Source organism: Aptenodytes patagonicus, chromosome 9 (assembly GCF_965638725.1).
Source record: "Aptenodytes patagonicus chromosome 9, bAptPat1.pri.cur, whole genome shotgun sequence".
Lineage (NCBI taxonomy): Eukaryota > Metazoa > Chordata > Aves > Sphenisciformes > Spheniscidae > Aptenodytes > Aptenodytes patagonicus.
The window spans coordinates 3,125,712-3,144,941 of NC_134957.1; the positions used below are offsets into that span (position 1 = coordinate 3,125,712).

Here is a 19,230-nt window from a genome sequence, read left to right on the forward strand (position 1 = left end):
GAGAGCTCAGAGGATGCAGGAGAGGGAAAAACCTAAAGAAGCGACAAAGCAAATGGTGGAAAAGCTCAAATTTCCCTTCTGCCCGTGGCCCTGTGCTGAAGGGACTAATTTAGGTTTCTTTCATAGGTTCCCTCCTGCATCCCTCCCACAGCATCGCAGGCAAACTCCTTTGGTGACTCAGAATAAAAATCTTTTTGAATGTATTGTCCTTAGTACTGCACAGCACCCAGCTTTTGTTAATTGTCAAGAGCATGTGGGGTGAGCAGCACATTTTAAAGAGCTAGTCACAAAACCGCAGCAGGCACCCAAAAAAAAAAAAAAGAAATCACTCTCTTCTCATCAGCTTTCACCTTGCTGCCTTCAGAAATGCTCCCAGCCTTTGACAGATCACCAGGGCAGGCAACCGGATATTTTCTCGGCAAACAAAACTCTGAGCGCTGAGTACAAGTGGAGACAATTTGCTGATCAGCGGAAATACCTCAATTAGGTCAATAGGAATGCAAGCGATGGATCACATTTTCCCATTGTCTCACCCGGGGGTTATTTGGCTGGAGGAACCGTGCCAGTTTGGGTTCGCAAGCTGATGGTTATGGTTATGTTCAGAGGGTTTGGGGGGTGAAAGAAAACCCTGTTGGTTTCTTGGTGGTGGGCTCATCACCAGGTGAAGGTGTGACTTCGCCTTCCCTGGGGTTATCCCATGCAGGCAGACTCTTCCCTCAGGTGTTGGGTCCTCTCTCTGTTGCCCATTGTCCCTCTGGACCATGACTCTCTTTCCCCAAGGCTGTGTCCCCTCTCTGCTATGCTCTCCCATGTTCCTACAGCAGCCAAGCGGTCAAGGATGTGCAACCGTGATGCTACCTGGCCCTGGCATGGGATAACATGGATTTTGAGGATTTTGAGTCTTTCTCCCCATCCCTACCATCCGTGTGAAGCAGTGAGGCAGCAACAGAGCAAGTCCCCAGGGGCCACTGACACAGCACAGCCTGCGGCAGCTTTGTCCTCCCAGGCTGCCTGGCTCTGAATAGTAATGGTGATGGGACGGCCCAACGGGGCTCTACTTTCCCCAGAGCTTGGTCAGCACCTCCTGGTAGAACTGGTGCTACCGGCATTGACTCCTGGCTCGAGCCAGAGCAGCCACAGGACCTAGTGGTGTGGGGTAGAGGAGGTGGCTCCCAAGGGCTTGCTCCCCACCAGCCAGGGCGGCGAGGGGCTGGGTTGCCGATGTGGAGCAATGGTTTCCTGAAGAGGAGCTGCCAGCCTGCCCTCCCCGCTGACGAACCTCTGCCAGGATCCCCGCTGTCATATTTTCCACCCGGTTTCTCCTGTCAGGGTGCCAGTGTCTAGCGACTCTCAGTTTCCTGGTTTGCAGCACAAGCCGGCCAACCCTCCAGTGATGTTTTGTGCTGGGTACCCAAAACCAGAGCCTTTCCCCATCCTTCTCACCAAACCCGGCAGCCTCTCCAAGGCTGCCGCTGGCTCCAGCCTCCCCAGCAAGGTGCATGCAATGGGGCCGGCGATGCGCTCAGGGTTTCCGGCGTTACCTACAGGTTCTTCTCATTTCAGTGAAACGGTGAGGGGTGGCTATCCAGAAATGGCTTTGAAAAGGTTTCGTCTGCCGGGGACAGCCAGGGCTCAGGAATAGCTGTGCAAAATCTCACTTGCTGCTCTCTGCAACGCTCATTGCTGTGGTTTCACACGTTGTCAACTGCATCTCAGTCCTGACAGTCAGGATTCGGGGAAAGTATTAAGTGATGACTTCTCATGTAATTTTGTTTCTCATGTAGAGACTTCCCCCAAATGTGAATGTTAAATTCAGAGGAAACTCTGAAGAGCCCTGGAAAATGCCGGTGAGCGCGATGGGGCTGAGGTATGGAGCGAGGACTTTGGGGACCAGGCACAGCTCCCCGCCATGGCCTTGTGGCCCTCAGCTGTGTGGGGTGTCCTTGGGGATGTCGACCACGAAATGGCTTTTTTGCCTGTGGCAAGCTCGCCGTGGCAGGGACGGTATGTAGGAGCTTGGTGTCAGACCAGACCCCTGTGAGGAGGCCAGGGCTGGCCTTTCCAAAGATAATTTTAAGATAAAAAGGAATAAAACCAGTGGCTTGGCAGTGCCCCCAGGCTATGTGTGGGCTTGATCCCACACATAGCAGGGCTGCAAGCTCGAGGGACTGGGTCCAAAGCCCTGCTGATGCCAAAGGGACCCCCTTTTTGCCACCCAACTCGATGCATCCCCAGCACTGTTTGGTACACCCCACTCCTGCAAGGAGGATGCTCCTGTGGGGGCTGGGAAGCCCCAGCGAGCTGGAGAGCAAGGCAGCCCTTGGATGGCAAGGGTGCGTGGGCAGCCCTCAGAGCACGGGCACCCAAGGGCAGGGACCCCAGGGGCCACTCGCTCCTCTAGAAGGCAAAAGTGACACTGGGGGGCTGGCCCCGGAGCTGGCAGCCCCGTCCCAAAGCTCCCCTTGTCGCAGAGGGGACAGTCCTGGCATGGCAAGAGGTTACACAGCTCCAAAGCACCAGCCAGGGCCTCAGCCCCGGGCTGTCCTCTGCTCAGCCACTGAATTGCTGCCCACGAAGACCCTGGTGCCATCCTATACTTGTGATTTGGATGCTATATTTAGGAACACGGTGGCCTGCCAAGGTCAAACACTGACTTGGTTGCAGAGATGTTTGTGCTTTGTTACCAGCTTTTGCATTTGCAGCTCACAGCGCTCTAACCACACAGGACAGGATGCGAGAGTGGGTAGATAGCAAAAGCGAACGCTGGACTCCATCCTGCAACGCTCTGAGCAGCCCCGACAAGGCACTGTGTACCCTCCTCTCCTGGGGCTGCTGGAGAGCCGTGCCCTGCTCAGCACCCTGCTGCTTCTAGCAGGATCCGACCCTTTATTTGCTGCATGCACATCTGATAAGAGCATTGCCTTTAGCATGCTACTGTCAAAACAACTTTACATGATGGCTTGATGACTGCCTTCAAACCAGCGCCCCAGCCCTCCCCGCAGTAGAGCCTCACAGCCCTCCTCCTCTGCGCCCCAACAGAAACCCAGATTTATCCTCTTTACAGGGAGAAAAGGAGGTCTGTCCCTTGTTGCAAGCAGTGAGGACCTCTCTGCATTTACCCTAAATTGTTGTATTGGTGGTGCATGGCCACGCAAGTGTTGGATGCCTGAAGAACTCCCAGTCAGGGCAGGGAAGGCTCAGGGGCAGGACCTCAGCAGAACCTCCTGCTGGCTCGAGAGGCATGGGGACATGAAGGGGACACAGTTGCCCAAAGTTGCATGGAGGTGATGCTGGGAGGTCAGCAGCCGGCAGGAGTGCTCGGTATCCCCAACAGGCTTTTTCATTCTCAGATATATTAATACAGGTAACATGGCTAAGCGGGGACAGGGTCTGAGCATGCTTGTTCCCTTGGGTGCAGGGTGAGCACCTCACTGGGGTACCGACAAAGCTGCTTAAAACTTCTCTCCAAACTGATGGCCAAGCACCAAGAACTGAAATCCTGCTGTCTGTGGAGGAGCATGAAAGCTGTGCCCATGCTGGGGTCCCAGTGCCCATAGAGATGGTCATAAGGATCATCCAGCCTACCCAGGCAGAGACTTCACCCATGGGGAGCACGAGGGAAGTCCAGAAACCAGCACAACCGGCCTGCCTCAGCCAAGTGTCTTAACTGCAAAATCATTCTTCTCATGACGGAAACAGAGGGCAAAAAGCCTTTCTTCTCCTTTTGAGAAAAAACTGACTTTTTGAGTGCTTCCTAGCCCCTGGAAGCCCACACTGCAGTTCAGCAGCTCTGCCCACAGATTCATGGTCTTCATTTCTTTGAAGATAACTTGCCATGAAGCTTTCATGCACAGCAGGAAAAAAACACTGGGGCGTAGTCTGGAGTGTTTCGAGGGTAAATATGAATATATGGAATAAGAACCTCTCTCTGCTTCTGGTAGAACGGTTGGAAAAAGCATGGAAGTGCACCAGAGAAGAAAGTCTAAGCAACCTTTTTTGTTGTGGGAGACAGTAGTGAACAAACCTACCCACTACGAAGAGTTTTTTCCAGGAAGTGTAGGTTGCTGCAGCCTGTATCCCTTGAGCGGCGGGTGCTCACACAACAGTTCTCATGCTACTTGCAAGCAGTGCATTTGAAGGAGCCCCAGCAACGTGCACGGAGGATGAACGAACCCTACAGCCCTGCGACGCCCCGACCCATCAGCAGCACCTCACCCAGCACCATGAAAATGTTCATGGGCTTCCTCACTGTATTTATTGTAGCACAGATGATTGGGACCGTACTCTTCTGTTTGTATCTTCACATGAAGATGGATAAGGTAAGTGTAGAAATAAGGTTGTCTCTGCTGGATTGCTAACGTGATTAGCCTTCACCTGTGGTGAGATGTGCTCACCAAAAGGATGAACATGGTAGAACATGATGCTGGCCACTGGATGGATGCAGGAGTAGCCACTAAGATGTATGCTGAGGAAGAGATCTGTTCCCTTCATTAACAAAATGAGAATGGATCAATGAAGAAGAGCCGTTAATAGCAAACGTGGCAGCTGATGGCCAGTCCGGCAAGAGGAGAGTGTGGCTTAAACACACAAATGGCTATTTTAGGCTTGTTGGCTGTTTTTCTGGTGCCATAGCACTTGGCAGCACTGTGACGCTAATCGCGAGGACAGGGGGGTCCAGAAATGAATTCTTTTTTAGTGTTTGCATGTATGAATTTTACCAACATCTCACTTCAGATGCTGTCGTTCTGTTTAGGGAAGAAAAGAGTGGATCTTACTTTGTCTTTTTTTGAAGAGGCACAGTATCGGTGATCCTGTCCCATACTTGGGACAATATTTACCAAAAAAAACCCAACTGAAAAGCTGTTTTTGAGGTTGCCATGACTGCAGCCACACTGCGCGATGTTTAAAATCACCGATCTAAAGCTACTTTCCTCCAAACCAGAAAAGACTACCAGCTACAGAAATGAAATGTGTCTAAAACCCAGAATGAGTTCTCCTTACCAGATACAATGATAAGATCGTCATTACTGATTTTTAAACGTGTTGTCTCAACTGAAATTGAGTGTGTGTGGGTGACTTCTGATTTTCAAGGGTGGAGAGCAATCCTGAGCTAGAGGGACTTAAAAGTCAGGGGGATGGAAGGGGACTTTGCTGCATGGAGATTGCAGCCTGGGGTGAAGGGGTGAGTAGAGGGTCCCCAGCGGAGTGAAACGTGACTGCACGGGGCCGTGGCAGAGGATCAGAGGCAGCCGAAATGCAGTCACGGGTGGCAGGAGGATTTCACCTGCCTTCATAGCTCGCGGCAGGGCTTCAAACTCGACCATCCGCATCCCAGCGCTGCCTGGGCTGAGCGCTCTGCCAGGCTGTGTGTCCTCATGTCCATCTGCACTTCTCTTTACTGTTTAGCCGAATGTTAGGCTTTTACAAAAAACAGGTGTAATTTCAAAAATCAGTGGGTTTTTATATATTTTTTTTTTTTCTTTTTTTGGCTTTCTGATTTTTTTTAATCTGAAACTCTTGGCAGAATTCAGCCCCAACCCACAAGTTGTTTTGGTCTCTTGGCAGCTCTTTCAGTCAATAAGCTAGCCGAAAAAATGAAAAGCCACCCTGCACGGGCAGGGCAGCGCGGGGCTGAGCGAGCATCCCAGCTGCATGCCGGGGCCACTGGGACAGCAGCAGCGAGCCACTCGCTGAGATTTCTGTGCTGCTGTCTGTAAATGCAGGTGGCAAATATCCACCTGCCTTTTGGAAAAGGCAGAGTGGGAAATTTAAATTCGTTATCAAGGTGATAGGAAATAGGACGGGGTCCTGAGCGATCCTCCTCTCATCCAGCGCTGCCAACCAGGGTCAGTCCCGTGGCTGCAATTCCCAGCGGATGCGGGTGCAGATGCTGTGTCAGGCGGCTGGTGGGAGCGGTTGGTACCCGCGGTGTGTCTGCCCGGCTCATCCCGATGCTGAACAACTGACCCTGAGCTTTCCAGGCTGCGATTTATTGCTGGCAGGAATACAGCGTGGCTCCGCTGCCAGCCATTGCAGTTTTCCCACTAACATCCCATTCACCCTCTCTTCTCTCCCCCGCCGGCAGATGGAAGAGGTGTTGAGCTTAAATGAAGATTACATCTTCCTGAGGAAAGTACAGAAATGTCAGACGGCAGAAGGTCAGAAGTCGACATTATTGGACTGTGAAAAGATTTTAAAGGGCTTCCAGGACCTCCAGTGCAAGGTACACTGCTGTTAGGCAGATAAAGACCCTGCTGAAGGTGGAGGGGGGCTCCCAGGCACACACGCAGCTCCACCCCAAGCTTTTTTTTAAAACCATGGGTGCCCTTTACCTTGGGGCTGCATAGTACATGCCCTTTTTTACACTGTGTTCTTTTTACACTATGTTTTTACTTTATATTGATATCATTGAAAAATCTCATCCATTTTTTTCTCAAAACGGTCTTGGTCAGAGCACGTCCAGCTGCAGCATGCCGAGGGTTGCTTGGGGCTTGCAGTGGGAGGGTTGGAGCTGTAGCTGCCCTGGCTCTGCACTCTGATCCTAGTCTGAAAAATGTTGATTTTTCTGCTGTCTGGCACCTCGCTCTGATCTTGTGCCGGGTGGCTGTGGGGATGCTTGCGGCCACCTGCTGCTGGGAGCACTTTTACGCCCACTTTGCCCAGGTGTCGCTGACAGTGCAAGGCTTGGGCCAGGCGGCACGGCTCCCGGCAGCTGTCAAGGAAGAGGAGGATGCTGTGCAAACGCCACCCTATGGGCTCAGGGATGGCACCTCCAGCCGGTGCAGTGGCTCCTCGCGTTTGGGTGCGAAAGAGCCACCCTGCACCGTGACGTCCTCCTGGAGTGGCTGAGGGCTGCCCCGCCAGGGATGAGGTACTCTCAGCCTGCTCAGCCCTTAAATTTGCTGTTTAGGAGGGGCTGTGCTGGCCAGAGCAGGCAGGAGAGGGACATTTCTTCCACTTTGTCACTGCCCGATGACATCAAATGCCTCAGCTAAACCTTCATGTTTGCATCAGTACCCAACTGACAACAGAAAATTGTGCCTGAGATGCTCAGCAGCCCTGAAAACCCCCTCTTGTAGGGGCAGAGACGTGCTCAGTTTGCTGGGCAGCATGTACAGCGTGGCTCTCCAACATGGTTTTAAATGAAAAGGAGATACTTTTTTGATTGTTTCTTTTTTTTCAAATAAATTTTCCGCATCATGTCATTTTAATTGCATAAAACCTAAGAGCATAAACCCTACAAACCCCCTGCTGCAAACAGCCGGTCAGCCCATGGCCGTATGAGATGCTGGGGAAGGTACTGGAAGGGTTCTGTGGTTTTGGGTACCCTCCGCCAAGAGCTGGTAGAGTTGTCGGGGCCAAACAGCACCAACCTGCGCGATGGCCAGAGCATCCTTTACACAGAGGCTTTCAAAATCCTTGATTTGTACATCTTAAAAAAAATACATATATTTTTGCTGTTGTTTCAGGACGGGGGAGCCAGTAAAGGGCAGCCCAAGTTTGAAATGCAGAGAGGTGAGTTTCCTGGTGCCACCAGCGCACCCGTCGCTTGCTGGAGGCAGGAGGAGTAGCTTGGCTGGGGAAGGGGTTTCCTTCACCCTGCAACAGCCTGCCGGTGCCCCAGGGCACGGCATGGGGGCAGGGGACAGGGTCGGGGTTGGAGCATCCTCATGGGGGTAGGACTGTGCATGGCATGGGGCTGGCAGAGGGGGGCACTGGGCACGGCTGTCTCACCAGGGCAGGCAGCTCTGGGTGCCACGTTGCCTGGAGTCGACGAAAATTAATCCAAAGTTAAATCCATGACCTTTTTGCATTGCAGGCCACGAGCACCATGAGCATCCCCATTTGATGCACAAGAACGAGACATCTATGGCAGGTAAGGGGCGGGCACGTTCAGGTCCTGTTCCCATGGTGGGCAAGGTAGCATGGTCTCCTCCACGGGCTTTATCCCTCAGGGGCTCCACCTCGAAGGCAACTGAGTGTCGTTGCTGAGCAGAGGCCAGATCCTGCCTCACTCAAACCTGGGGGGGCTTTGGAGACTGTGACTCTGAACTGGATTTGGCCCATAGAGAAATACCAAGGGTGGGAGGTGCCATGGACCCTGCGAGGAGCTGTGCTGCCCAGGGGGGGACAGCAGGTGCCAAGGCATCAATAACACCAGGCTTTCTGAATTGCAGTGGAGAAGAGGCAGCCGATCGCAGCCCACCTGGCAGGTCAGAGGAGCAACAAGACAGTCTCAGGTAAGACAGACCCACTCAGCAGTGCCTTGGCCAGAGAGCCAGTGGGGCACAGCAGTGTGCGTCCCCGCAGCTGGACCCTGCAATCCTGCCCTGCAGCTCTGTAAGGGCAGGGACCGGGACAATACAACTCCAGCATGAGAGCGTGTCCCCAAAGCACAGGGAACCTCCCAGTGGTGGTGTCACCACGTGGACCTGTGCCACACGGGGCTCGCGCATCCCATGCCAGCTGTCCTCGGTAGCCTTATATATGCCTTCCTAGAAATGCACCACAATGGCTTAATCTTTACGGTGTTTTTTATGAGAGGAAAACTATTTCTCTTTGTATTTAAGGAAACCAACCTCTCACTTTTCTTTTGGGATCAAAACACAATGCTTTTGCTCTCCTGGCTGTGCCTTGCCGGTGTGGCTGCTGCAGGAGGGTTCTGCTGGCATATTGTATCTGCTGATCTAATCATTGGTCCTGGTAGCAATACGGGCTGGCTGACAACTTTACAGTTGCAGTATAGGTAGCTCCAAACTGATTTAGACAAGCTGCTCTTATTCACAGCCACGGCCACATTAGGTTTGAGAAATGTGTGTGAGTCCTACCTCCATTTGCATTTGTGCATCCCCCTGCATAGACCGTGGTTGCTCTCGCAGCTCCACCCCCCAGCGTAGCCTTCGCTAAGGGACATCCTGAAAGAGCAAGGATTACCGAAGTGCGTAAGAGCTTGCAAGGTCAGTCTCTCAATCTGGCAAGGATTTCAGAGTCTGAACACTTTTGATTTAATTCTGCAGTAACTGCCAGTAATCGGCAACTGCTCTTTCCATCTCTGACGCAGCATTTCACCCAAAGCTCAGTCTACCTGTGGAAAGCTTAGTGTTAGATAAGATCAAAGAAGCAAGAAACTCGCTGCATTTTAAAACTCCCTGCTTAAGCATTTGTTGAGCCTATAAAGCAGGTTGAAATTGCCCAGAGAGCAGCAGCCGCCTGGAGCTCGGCTCTGCGCCTCGGCAGTTGAGAGCAGAGGAAACATCCCTGCGGGATGTATGGGCATGGACCACGGGCTGTGTGGCTCCCCCAGGACCACCCGTGCCGCCCCGCTGCGGGGACTGGGCCTCTGGGCTGGGACGGTCGAACCCATTATTCCCTATGGAGCTGGGTTGCTCACCCCTGATGCTCTCACAAGTGTCTCTGTAGGCTGGGAAAGGTGGAGGTCCAAAATCCCTCCCAGAGGTCGTGCTGAGCTCAGCCCCTATGGCCATGGTTTTCTGGCCTCTGTATTGACTTATCTGTACCAACTCCAGCGGGAGTGCGTGTTCTTGAGCTACTCCGATGACACCGGTAGTGCCCCAACAGCCATGCCAGTAGCAGGTCTGTGTGGGCAGTGGTCCTGGTGGTGGGAGGCAGCACTTGCCATGCAAAACCCTTCCAGCTCTGCACCCTGCCAGGGACCCAAACTCTGGGACAATTATTTTTGTGCTTCCTTGGTGAAGTCTCGCCTTCTCTGGAGGCCAAGTGGAGGAGGGACTTTGGAGGAAAGGCAGCACCCAGTTTGGAAAAATTATGTGCCCTGGGTGCCTCTGAAGATAGGAGCTGCAGTGTGTTTCGGCAGTGTTCTGAGGGCTCGGAGGCTGTGCCACTGAAAGTTGTGGAGCCAGCAACCCTACAGGGGTGGACACGGGGGTATTTGGCCCGTGGTGGCAACTGTGTGCAATCCTCCACCCTAAGCATTTCCACTTGGTTGGATGAAGGAAGCAAAATGCTCCTCTGCTCGCGTAATGGATTCAAGGGTGTCAAGGCCAGTGACCAGAAACATGGGTTAAACATGTCCTGGCCTTGGGGAAGGGGACCCTGCTCCCCTGGGCTGGGGATGGTGTCCTGGGGTGGGCAGGACCCACCCCCACACCCTGCAGCAGACAGAGGCTGTGATACCAAATGTCTGTGGGGTGTCCCCCCAAAATCAACCTGCCAAACTGGATGTCTCTTTCTCCCAGCTCATCTGCCATGCTTTCCCCCTACAGTGCTAGAGTGGAAGACGACGATGTATGGCCCCATGAACAACAACTCGATATCCTACCAGGACGGGAAACTGAAGGTGAAGGAAGCAGGGCTCTACTACATCTACTCCCAAGTCAGCTTCTGCACCAAGGCAGCGACTTCGGCACCCTTCACCCTCTATATTTATTTGTATCTCCCAATGGAAGAGGACCGTCTCTTGCTGAAGGGACTAGACACGCACAGCACCTCCACGTCTTTCTGCGACCTCCAGTCCATCCGGGAGGGAGGTGTCTTCAAGCTCCGGGAAGGCGATATGGTCTTTGTCAACGTGACAGACTCAAGACGAGTGAACTACAGCCGTGGCAGCACTTACTTCGGCATCTTCAAGCTGTAGTGAGGAGGGGGCCGCCCCGAGCTGGGGGTCCAGCCCCACTTTTTTGAGCAAAGTTGCTTTCCCTGTTTCCCGTATTTATGTTCCTCTGCCTCTTTGGTTTTCTTGTTTCTTAATTTGTATATTTTGTTATTTATTAATGAGGGCCAAGGGGCCCCGAGAACACAAATGGAACAAAGTTTGAAGCTGTTGGTTTTTGCGCTTTGCTTTTTTCTTTCGTTGCCAACGTTTTGGTACGTACTGGTGTTGTGTGTCTGGGTCCACCACGCCCCGCGCGCCTGGCAGGGTGGATGTCCCCGTTATGTCACAAGAGCTTTATTTAGCAAACTCTACCATCAACGTTTCTTTCCTAACAACGTAGGAAGGCTCAGGGCGCTCCAGCCAAGTTAGGTTCATACATATCTCCCGTACCAATCTGGTTACAAAACATCAACGGAAAAACATTAAAAGGCTTAGGAACGTCTCTTCTAAAGGAATCAATCAGCCAAGTGCTGTCCTTAGGTGCTAGCTGCTGGTGATGCATCATTGCCACCCTAACTGTCTGCTTTATCTTGAGAACCCCCTTTTTTCCACCCATGCCTACTTACAAAACGCAACCAGACTTCTTGCTTAGGGTGACACTGCCTTGGCCGGGTTCACACGTGGTGACAATCGCCCCACATCAGAGGGGCAATCGGTGGCTGAGGGGGGACTGTTGATTTCAAGCCAAAGTGCAAGTAAGGCACCAGCGGTGCTCTGCTCTCGGTGACCTGAATCTGCTCAGCAGACTGTCCTCCTCCCATCTTTGCAGGTAGAGGACCCTCTGCCTGTGGACCATTTCGCTCCCCTGTGGAAGGGGTGCTGGCCACACCATCAAATTTGGACCTGCCTCCTCTCCTGAGACCCCTCCTACCCTAGGAGGAGGACCAGAAAAGCACAGGGGTGGCAGGACCAACTGCTTCTTCCCAAGCCCTCCAAGGTGCATGTGCAGAGCAGCTTCTGGCTGTCCTCAGTGAGGACGTGCCCACAGCGGCACTTTTCCTGGAGCTCCAAGAGAGCAGGACTGTGCAGACGGGCAGGACCCCCTCTCAGGCAGGGGGTACCTGGGTGACACTGCACACTGGGGTCTCCCTGACCCTGTTCTCCAGCTTGGCCCACAGGGAAGGTGAGCTGAGAAACAGCTGGCACAAGGATGTTGATGCAGCATTTTTTAAAAGCATCTAAAGGTGCCAAAGGTGGCAAGCTTGGAGCATTTGGTTATACAGGCCACACTTGTCGGAGTGCAAAAGTTTGGAAATACTCCTGGAAGCCAACAGATTTGCAAGTGGAAGAGCTTTCAGATTTGGGCAGTCCTTAGGATTTGCTTGGCTGGAGGCTGCAGGTCTGGTCCTAACACGGTGCCCGAGTGCCACCACTGCCGGGACGGACAGGGCAGTCTTTGCACAGCTCATTGCAGTGCTAGGTGCCCGACATGGTCCCCTCCCAAAGTCAGTAGAGGAGAGCTCAGAGCCAGTCTGGTTTTACTATAATTTAATAGGTATTTGTTGGCTGTTCTCCAAAACTGCCTAACTTCATCAGGGAATGGACCGCTCTTGTCTGACACCATGTATAAAAACTATTTATTTAACTAAAATGGTCTTATATTGGTAAACAGAGAGGGACTGCGTGTCAAGGGACTGTGCGTGGCCATAGCTGTGTTTTGCAGCATATTTCAACATTCATCGTCCCCCCTTCCCAAGTGTGGGGTTTTGTCCACTGTCACCCTACAACTAATACAATTTATGAATTAAGAGACAGGGTGCTTTGTATGCTTTGAACGCTGCTCATCTTTCTCAGCCCCAGGGTGGGATTTCCTGGGGTCCTGCTTGGGGTCTGGGGACCGAGAGGGCAGTGGGGTGGCACTGGGGGGCACAGTGGGGACAGACAGTCCCAAAAGCCTCCAAGGTCAGTCATCCCACCCTGCTCCTTGGGGCATGTTGGGGTGCCAGGGCCAGGCAGTTCTGGGGGCATTTTGGCTGGAAGAGGGAGCAGGGACCCCCCTGCCCTGGGAAGGCAGCCGGCCACTGGGGCTGGAGCCCCCGGCACAGCTGTGGAGCAGAGGGGTGGGGGCTAATTTAAGGGGATTTAGGACACCTGGCTGGAAGAGGACTATTCCTGCCTGCCCTAAGGTCACGGAGCCTGCAGGAATGTCTCCGCTTTGGAGCAGAGAGACAAGGTGGGATCCTGTGGATGCTGTGCGTGGGGTGGCAGGGGCTGGGAGGCTGCTGCCTCCTGCGGTGGCATGGGTCCCACCACCTCCTGCAGTGGTGTGGGTCCGACCACATCCCTGCCGCTGCCAAAACCCAGCTAGCCCCTGTGGGCCAGGCTCATGGAGGCAGCGCTGGTATGGCTGGAGAGCCCCAAACCTCCATGGGGAAGTGGAGGTGCCCAGCTGTGGTGGGAGCATGGGTGGGAGCCACAGGAGAAACTGAAGACTGTGCCAGCTGGCATGGTCTGAGAAAGGGGAAAAAGCCAGCAGGGAGGGAGTGGCGGGGGGGAGAGCTCAGGGGAGTACATGCGTGGCCGCTCTCAGGTGCCCAAAATCTTTAGGGAGCAGAAACGCTGTTAGTCATGGATAAGGGGAAAACATGATCAGTACATAGCCCTGAACCCCCCCGTGGCCCCCCAGCTTTGGTGGCCGGGAGCACCTGCCAGAGGGTTTGGGCTGGACTGCGATTCCCCAGCCCAAATCTCTGAGAGAGGATTCGGGAGCTGCAAATTGCAGGAGAAATAGATTTTCATGTATCGTTGGGGGAAACAATTAAAAAGGGGAGAAGAAAACAAACAAACAAAAAAGGCATAAAACAGCTCAATAAATTCTGCAGCAAGAGGAGCAGATGCCAGCTGCCGCCTCCCCTGCCTGTGCTGCTGCCTTTCCCGGGGCTTTTGTTTTTTGCCTCTGTTTCTTCGCTTGCCAAAAATAGCCCGTGGGATTCAGACATGAGGTAGCGTGTGGGAGGGGAGGAGATGCGATTGCTACCATCGAGCTGTGGCCTTCTCCTGAGAGGCTTTGTTCTCCTCCCTGGCCCCTGCCCGGCGCCGTGGCGGGCGCAGGTTTCCTCTCCCCGTGGAAAGTTTGAAGGTCGTCAATACATTGATTTTTCCCTTGACGTGGGGCCTCTCTGTCACTCCTTGGGCTGTGGATTTTACAGTGTCTGAAATGATTTTTTTTCTTCTTTCTGAGCAAAGAAGGGAGAAGGGGATGTGAGGGTGATGAGTACGTGGGGCACATCAGCAGGACTGGCACGGGGAATGGGGTCATGGGTGAGCAGCAACAGGAGTAAGCAGTGGCACGGTCGTCTGCTGGAAAAGGTGCTTGCACGGCTCAAGACACACTGAACTCACTGGGAGGTTTTTTTGGGTTTTTTTTTTTAGTTTTGTATAAGAAAGGAGATTTTGGTTTTTTGTTTTCCTCAAAAAAAGGTTGTGATACTGGTTTCCAAGCAGGGTCTCGCCAGCTTGTGCCGCTGAGCTCAGGGCTGCCGGACAGCATGAGCTGGAGGACGGCCATCCACGTGCTGCATGGCTGTGCACGGTGGCTGCTCGGGTGACAAGCCTGTCCTAGCATCTCTGTGCACTAGTTTGGGGTCTTTTTTTTTTTTTTTTATCCCAGTCCCCAGTTAGGCACTGTGTGCCTGGGTGCCAGCCTTGCCTCAGCACCCCTTGCTCAGTGCCAGCTCCCCCCAGCCCTTTCTCCTGGTTGGGGCAGGGTCTCCATCTCTTTCAAGGAGCTGCCTCCATCTCTTCTAGGAGGCCAAATCTGTTGCGTGCACCCCTACTGGGGTGCAATGGAGACTTCTCCCCCTCCTTTCGGTTTGGGCTTGGGGGCACTCGTGCTGTGGAGCAATGCTGTTCTGGGGTGGTCGGTGGGAGCAGCCCCCTGCAAGCAGGCACCTCCAGGGCATCCCCAACCATGGTGGTGGTTTGGGCTGCACAGATTAAGCTGTTGGGGTTTTTTTTTTCTGTTTTTTTTCACATTGATGGTCATTTGGAGCCAAACCCTGTTGCTTGGAGGATGCTGGTGCTGCCTGTGTTGGAGATGGGTCATGCAAAGGGGCCATTTGGGAGCAGGCATAAGAGAAGGGGCCAAAGGGACCCCATATTCAGTGGGAGAGCAGGACAGAGGGTCTCTGGTTAAGGCCTGAATCTGGCCTCATGGGACCCAGGTGTAGAGATGCTCCCTCGAAAATGAGCCTGGGGGATGCCTCCTCCTTGCTCTTCTGCCCAGTGCAGGCTCTGGGGTGCCTGGGTCTGGATGCAGCTCTGCCATAATTCCCCAAAACACCACTTGTGCCCAAGGCCGGTGTTCCCTTTTTTTGCTTGCTCTTCTTCCCGCTCCGACCGATGTGTTTGGAGAGGGAGAGCAGGATCCGGCCCTCCTGCCTTCGATCCTCCCACTTCAGCTGCAGGCTGAGAGTGCGGCATGGCTATACCAAAGAGTTAAAAATACCAGTGTGCAGGAGAGGTCTTGTCCAAGCGGTAGACCAAAGGAAATCCTGTCACCACACCTAATCTCCAGAAAAAAAATACTACTAACTAAAAAAAAAAAAAAATTTCAAACAAGCAGGAAGTCACTTATCTACAGCAACCCACCGGTGCAGCGGAGGGCAGCTAGTTCTCCATAAAGCATCTTTGTTAGCAGCGTGCAAGCAGGGCTTGAGGGATGGAAATGCATCTCCTTCCCCTGGGACCAGGTGCCCTCCCTGCTGCAGGGCCGGGTGATGGTGGGAGAAACAGCCCGAGTGCCAGCATCACCATTCGCACCAGCATCCAGTAAATCAGAGGGTGGATGATGCAGCCACGGGCATTTTGAGCAAATCAGGGATGCCCAGAGCAAGCACTGGCTTTGCTTTTGTGGTGGAAACAAATGAAGCAGCACCGAGTGCTAAGAAGCGATTTTTATCCTTCTTTATTTGTTGAAAATGTCAATTAAAAAACTGTTCAAAATAAAAACATGTTAGAAAAGTTGAACTTGCATAAGTAGTTACAGTAAATAAACCTACATGACAAAGATAAACTGGAAGGCAGCTGACACAACATCCACCTAAAGACAGACTCACTGGAACCTATTTACAAAGCACTGTAAACAAAGTAAATATGGAAACATTGCTGTCCATCTGTCATGGCTTCTTTTCCTTTTTATTTTATTTTCTTGTCTTTTTTGGCTTCTAGCTCTTGACAAACGCTTGATCCAAAACGTCCCAGTGTGCCCTCCATCACATTACATCTTACAAACATGCATATGTACACAGCACGGGTTTCAACTAAACTGGGGGGCAGCAGGGAAACATTTCTATCCTCTCCTCGGAGTGTAAATGGCCCTTGGTTTGCTTCCTTGCACTGGCTGTATGTCGCAAGCCCGGTCCCCAGCCCGCCTTCAGGCAGGCAGCAGGACCGATCAATGCCGGGCTGTCTGGGCACAGCATCCCAGAACAGCAGCGTGAGCTGCTCAGTGTGCAGCAAAGGTCATTATCCTGGAAGACAATTAACCAGCACAGTAGGGCTTAACTGCTGACCAAACTGCTCAACTGCGTGCCTGGGCGGGAATGCAGGGAGCTGCCATCCAGCTGGGATGCTCTGGAGATGGCAAATGTAGCCAGAGCAAACAAGACCTCTGTTTTGTCCTAGAAACAGCTTAGATTTAAAGAGAGTTTCTTTTTACACTCCTAGCTCTCCCCAAACTGGCTAAATTTTAATTGCAAGGAGACACTTGTAATTATTGCCTCTATTATGTCCTTCATGACCAACGTAACGGTATGACTGTAACGAGCTGTGGTGTGTCTGCACACCCTGGGACCATGCTGCCCTGTGATATACATAAGACTTATCATTAACTTTAACAGAAGGTTACTTTTATAATGCTGCTAAGGAAGGAAGGAAAACACCAGTTCTAAACTAGGGTATAACACCAAATAAGATGAAGATAGCCGATACATATGCATGTTGCCTGTGTGCTGTGTTCGAGGAGCTGTGCGGGGATCTGGAAGGGTGTTGCACGTCCTTGCCCTAGGAGCGTTCCAGCCCTATCCCAAGAGAAAGTTCCTTTTTCCTAGCAGAAAGCCCCTTTGGGGCGATGTGGGAGAAGTGGCCGTTGGCTACATTCCCAGCCTTTGGGAAGGAGTGATGGAGAGCCTAACGTGGGCAGAAGGGAGCAGGGAACCAGCACATTTGGGGGTTGTTTTTGTTGTCAAGCAGTGTTTACATTTCATACAGAGAGAAGCATGTCCTGCAAGGGGAAGCACAGCAAAACTATAAACTCATACGATACCTGGACACTCAATGTGAAAACAAAGCAGGGGGTAGGAGTTATAGGTCATGCATAAGAAAAGGGATGGGGGGCAGAACAGCAGTTACCTGTTGTGCTAATCACGAGCTGTTAGGAGGCAGTACTGTGCAACATACCTTCCCATGCGCTCTGACAGGTGCTCCAGATCTGGCTTCCCCAAGGAGTTCAAATGTCTTCATGTTAATTGCACATTTTAATCAGTATCAAGGCCACACGGGAACCACAGTATTGCTGGGCTCTAGTTCGCTACAGTCAACTAATGGGGAAAAAGAAGGTGGATGGGAAAAGCTTCCCCAGTTGTGATTATCTGAAAAGAGGAGCATGGTGCTTTTTGGTTTCTGCTCAATGCCACCTAATGCCTAACGTTTTCATTCAATAAATAGGTACCGGTGCTTTTGAAAAGAATGAAAGCATTAAAAAGTGCTTAAGCTTCCTCTAGGAAACTGCTGCCAAACCCTTTGTGAGCGGCAGTCATTAGCAGAGTTTGTATTTGCTCCCAGTAGCAGGTACGATGAGGTATTAGTTGCTGCAGATGAATTGTGAATCATGGACCGCTTGCTTACTGGTTTAATTGTCATGGATTGTTTCTGGTTTATTTTCTTACTGGATGGAAGAAAAACTATTTTTTTTCTCTATGACTTTTTTTTTGGTAACAAAATTCCCCAAACCAACAAAATAAGGAGCAAGAAGAGGCAAAGGATCCAGTTCCGCTTCCCAAGAAACACCTGAGGTCACACACCACTGCCAGCAGCTTCTCCCCGAATTCAGGCGATCAGGGACGACTTGCGCCCCGTGTCCTCCCTGCCACACTCGTCCGTCTGTTTCAGCAGCCTTCTAACCAGCTTCTCCAAATCCTTCCTGGATTTAAGCTCTTCCTCCAAACACTGTTTCATCCTTTTGTTCTCCTGCGAGGGGAAAAATAAAGGAATAAAGATGCAGTTAATGCCCACGCACTTTATGCAGTGAGGTACTTCCACGCGCCTGGCTGCCTGGTGGCTCAGAGGTGATGACATCCCACAGACATTTGACAGGTCACTGCCTGCTTGTGAGGATGAACAACACGGGTTACTTGTGGTCCGATCCGCTCAAGCAGACCCTTGCTACCTTACAGACCTGCACCAAAGTCCCAGTGACTTTGAGCAGGCAGAAGCATCCTCCTGGAAACCTAATTTTAGCCTGGGTTGGAGGACCCTGTTCTCGTGGGATGGTCTCTCCCACCTCCAGGCTTGCAGCTGGAGGGAGGACGTACTTCCTCTGAGCCTACAAGAATTGGGATCCACCAGACCCCAATAAAACGAACAGTCAAGTTGAAAGAGCTTTTAGAGCAGGGGGAAAGTTTCGTGTTACGACAAAGACCAACTACTCCTTCCCTCCTGCTGGCTCTGGTGCCCAAGGGACTGTGTGGTGAGCTGATTCAGGGTTCTAAACCAGAAGAAAACTAATGCTGATTCAGGGAGCTGCAGGATTGCACCAGCATCAGCAAGGCTCTTCCTGGGCACCGACCAGTTGAAGTCAACGACCCGGCACAGCCAGCACAAACAAAACCGCTCAAATTACCTGCTTCAGTTCTTTGACTTCATCTTTCAGTGCATAAACCGTGTCAACAAGGCTCCTGCAAAAAGTAATGCAAAAAAAAAAAAAAAAGAAATAAAAAGAGCTGGAGTGCAGCAAAACAGCAACAGCATGGGAGCTTTCGTGAGCGAGGCGCTGATGGGGAGGGTGCTTCCAGCTTCTGCTTTGCAAGCATCAGGTTGCAGCTATTGCTGCTGCCCATGAGGGGACTCTGGAAACACAGCCCAGGAGCATTTATAGGCCACCGGTCCAAAATGCAGGGCTCTTTTCTCAAAACTCAAGAAAAATACCTTGTGCTGCTATCTTTAAGTTATCAACAGATATCTGTGGCTTTGGCTTCCTTGTTTACACTACTGCAACAAATAACAATTGTTTTAAAACTGGAAATGCCTGAGCATCTTTTGTAAAACGGCCTTGATTCCTTGAGGTTATGCTGCAAAAAAACAAGCATGAAAGGAATGCACTGTCTGGGTTAGAAAAGGAGCGGATCAACGCAGTCACCCAGATGCTGAAGCTACGCAACGGGCCGGGAGCACTCACAGACAGCATCACCCAGCAGGCTCCTGAGGGGTAGCAGCAGCCCAGTATGTCAGTAGTTAAAAAAAAAAGCCACTTGTTTGGTTCTGTCCTCCCTGACCCCATTAGCTACATCCGGATAAGCTCTGGGACTTGATAAACTGGCTCTTGGGACCCGGCACACAGACTCCCAGAGGGCTATAGCCACGTCAGAGCAGCTGGGAAG

The 19,230-nt window shown here is 52.1% G+C and overlaps 2 protein-coding genes across 5 annotated transcripts in view; one reads left to right on the forward strand and one right to left on the reverse strand.

Moving 5' to 3' along the window:
• The first annotated feature begins 4,163 nt into the window (after nucleotides 1–4,163).
• On the forward strand, nucleotides 4,164–10,775 carry CD40LG (CD40 ligand). The gene is made up of 6 exons (XM_076347635.1): nucleotides 4,164–4,319; nucleotides 6,086–6,223; nucleotides 7,470–7,515; nucleotides 7,820–7,876; nucleotides 8,178–8,240; nucleotides 10,245–10,775. The coding sequence occupies exons 1-6, from the start codon at nucleotides 4,164–4,166 to the stop codon at nucleotides 10,613–10,615; spliced, it is 831 nt and encodes a 276-aa protein (XP_076203750.1). The 3' UTR covers nucleotides 10,616–10,775.
• Nucleotides 10,776–15,516: 4,741 nt separating this feature from the next.
• The window catches only part of ARHGEF6 (Rac/Cdc42 guanine nucleotide exchange factor 6), a 41,027-nt gene continuing 37,313 nt past the window's right edge, over nucleotides 15,517–19,230 (reverse strand). For all 4 annotated transcript variants that reach the window (XM_076346954.1, XM_076346953.1, XM_076346956.1 and 1 more), the window contains 2 exons: nucleotides 18,474–18,528; nucleotides 15,517–17,821 (listed from right to left, as the gene is read on the reverse strand). In XM_076346954.1, coding sequence (XP_076203069.1) covers nucleotides 17,681–17,821; nucleotides 18,474–18,528 — 196 coding nt within the window. In that variant the 3' untranslated portion in view covers nucleotides 15,517–17,680. The remainder of the gene's footprint in view (nucleotides 17,822–18,473; nucleotides 18,529–19,230) is intronic.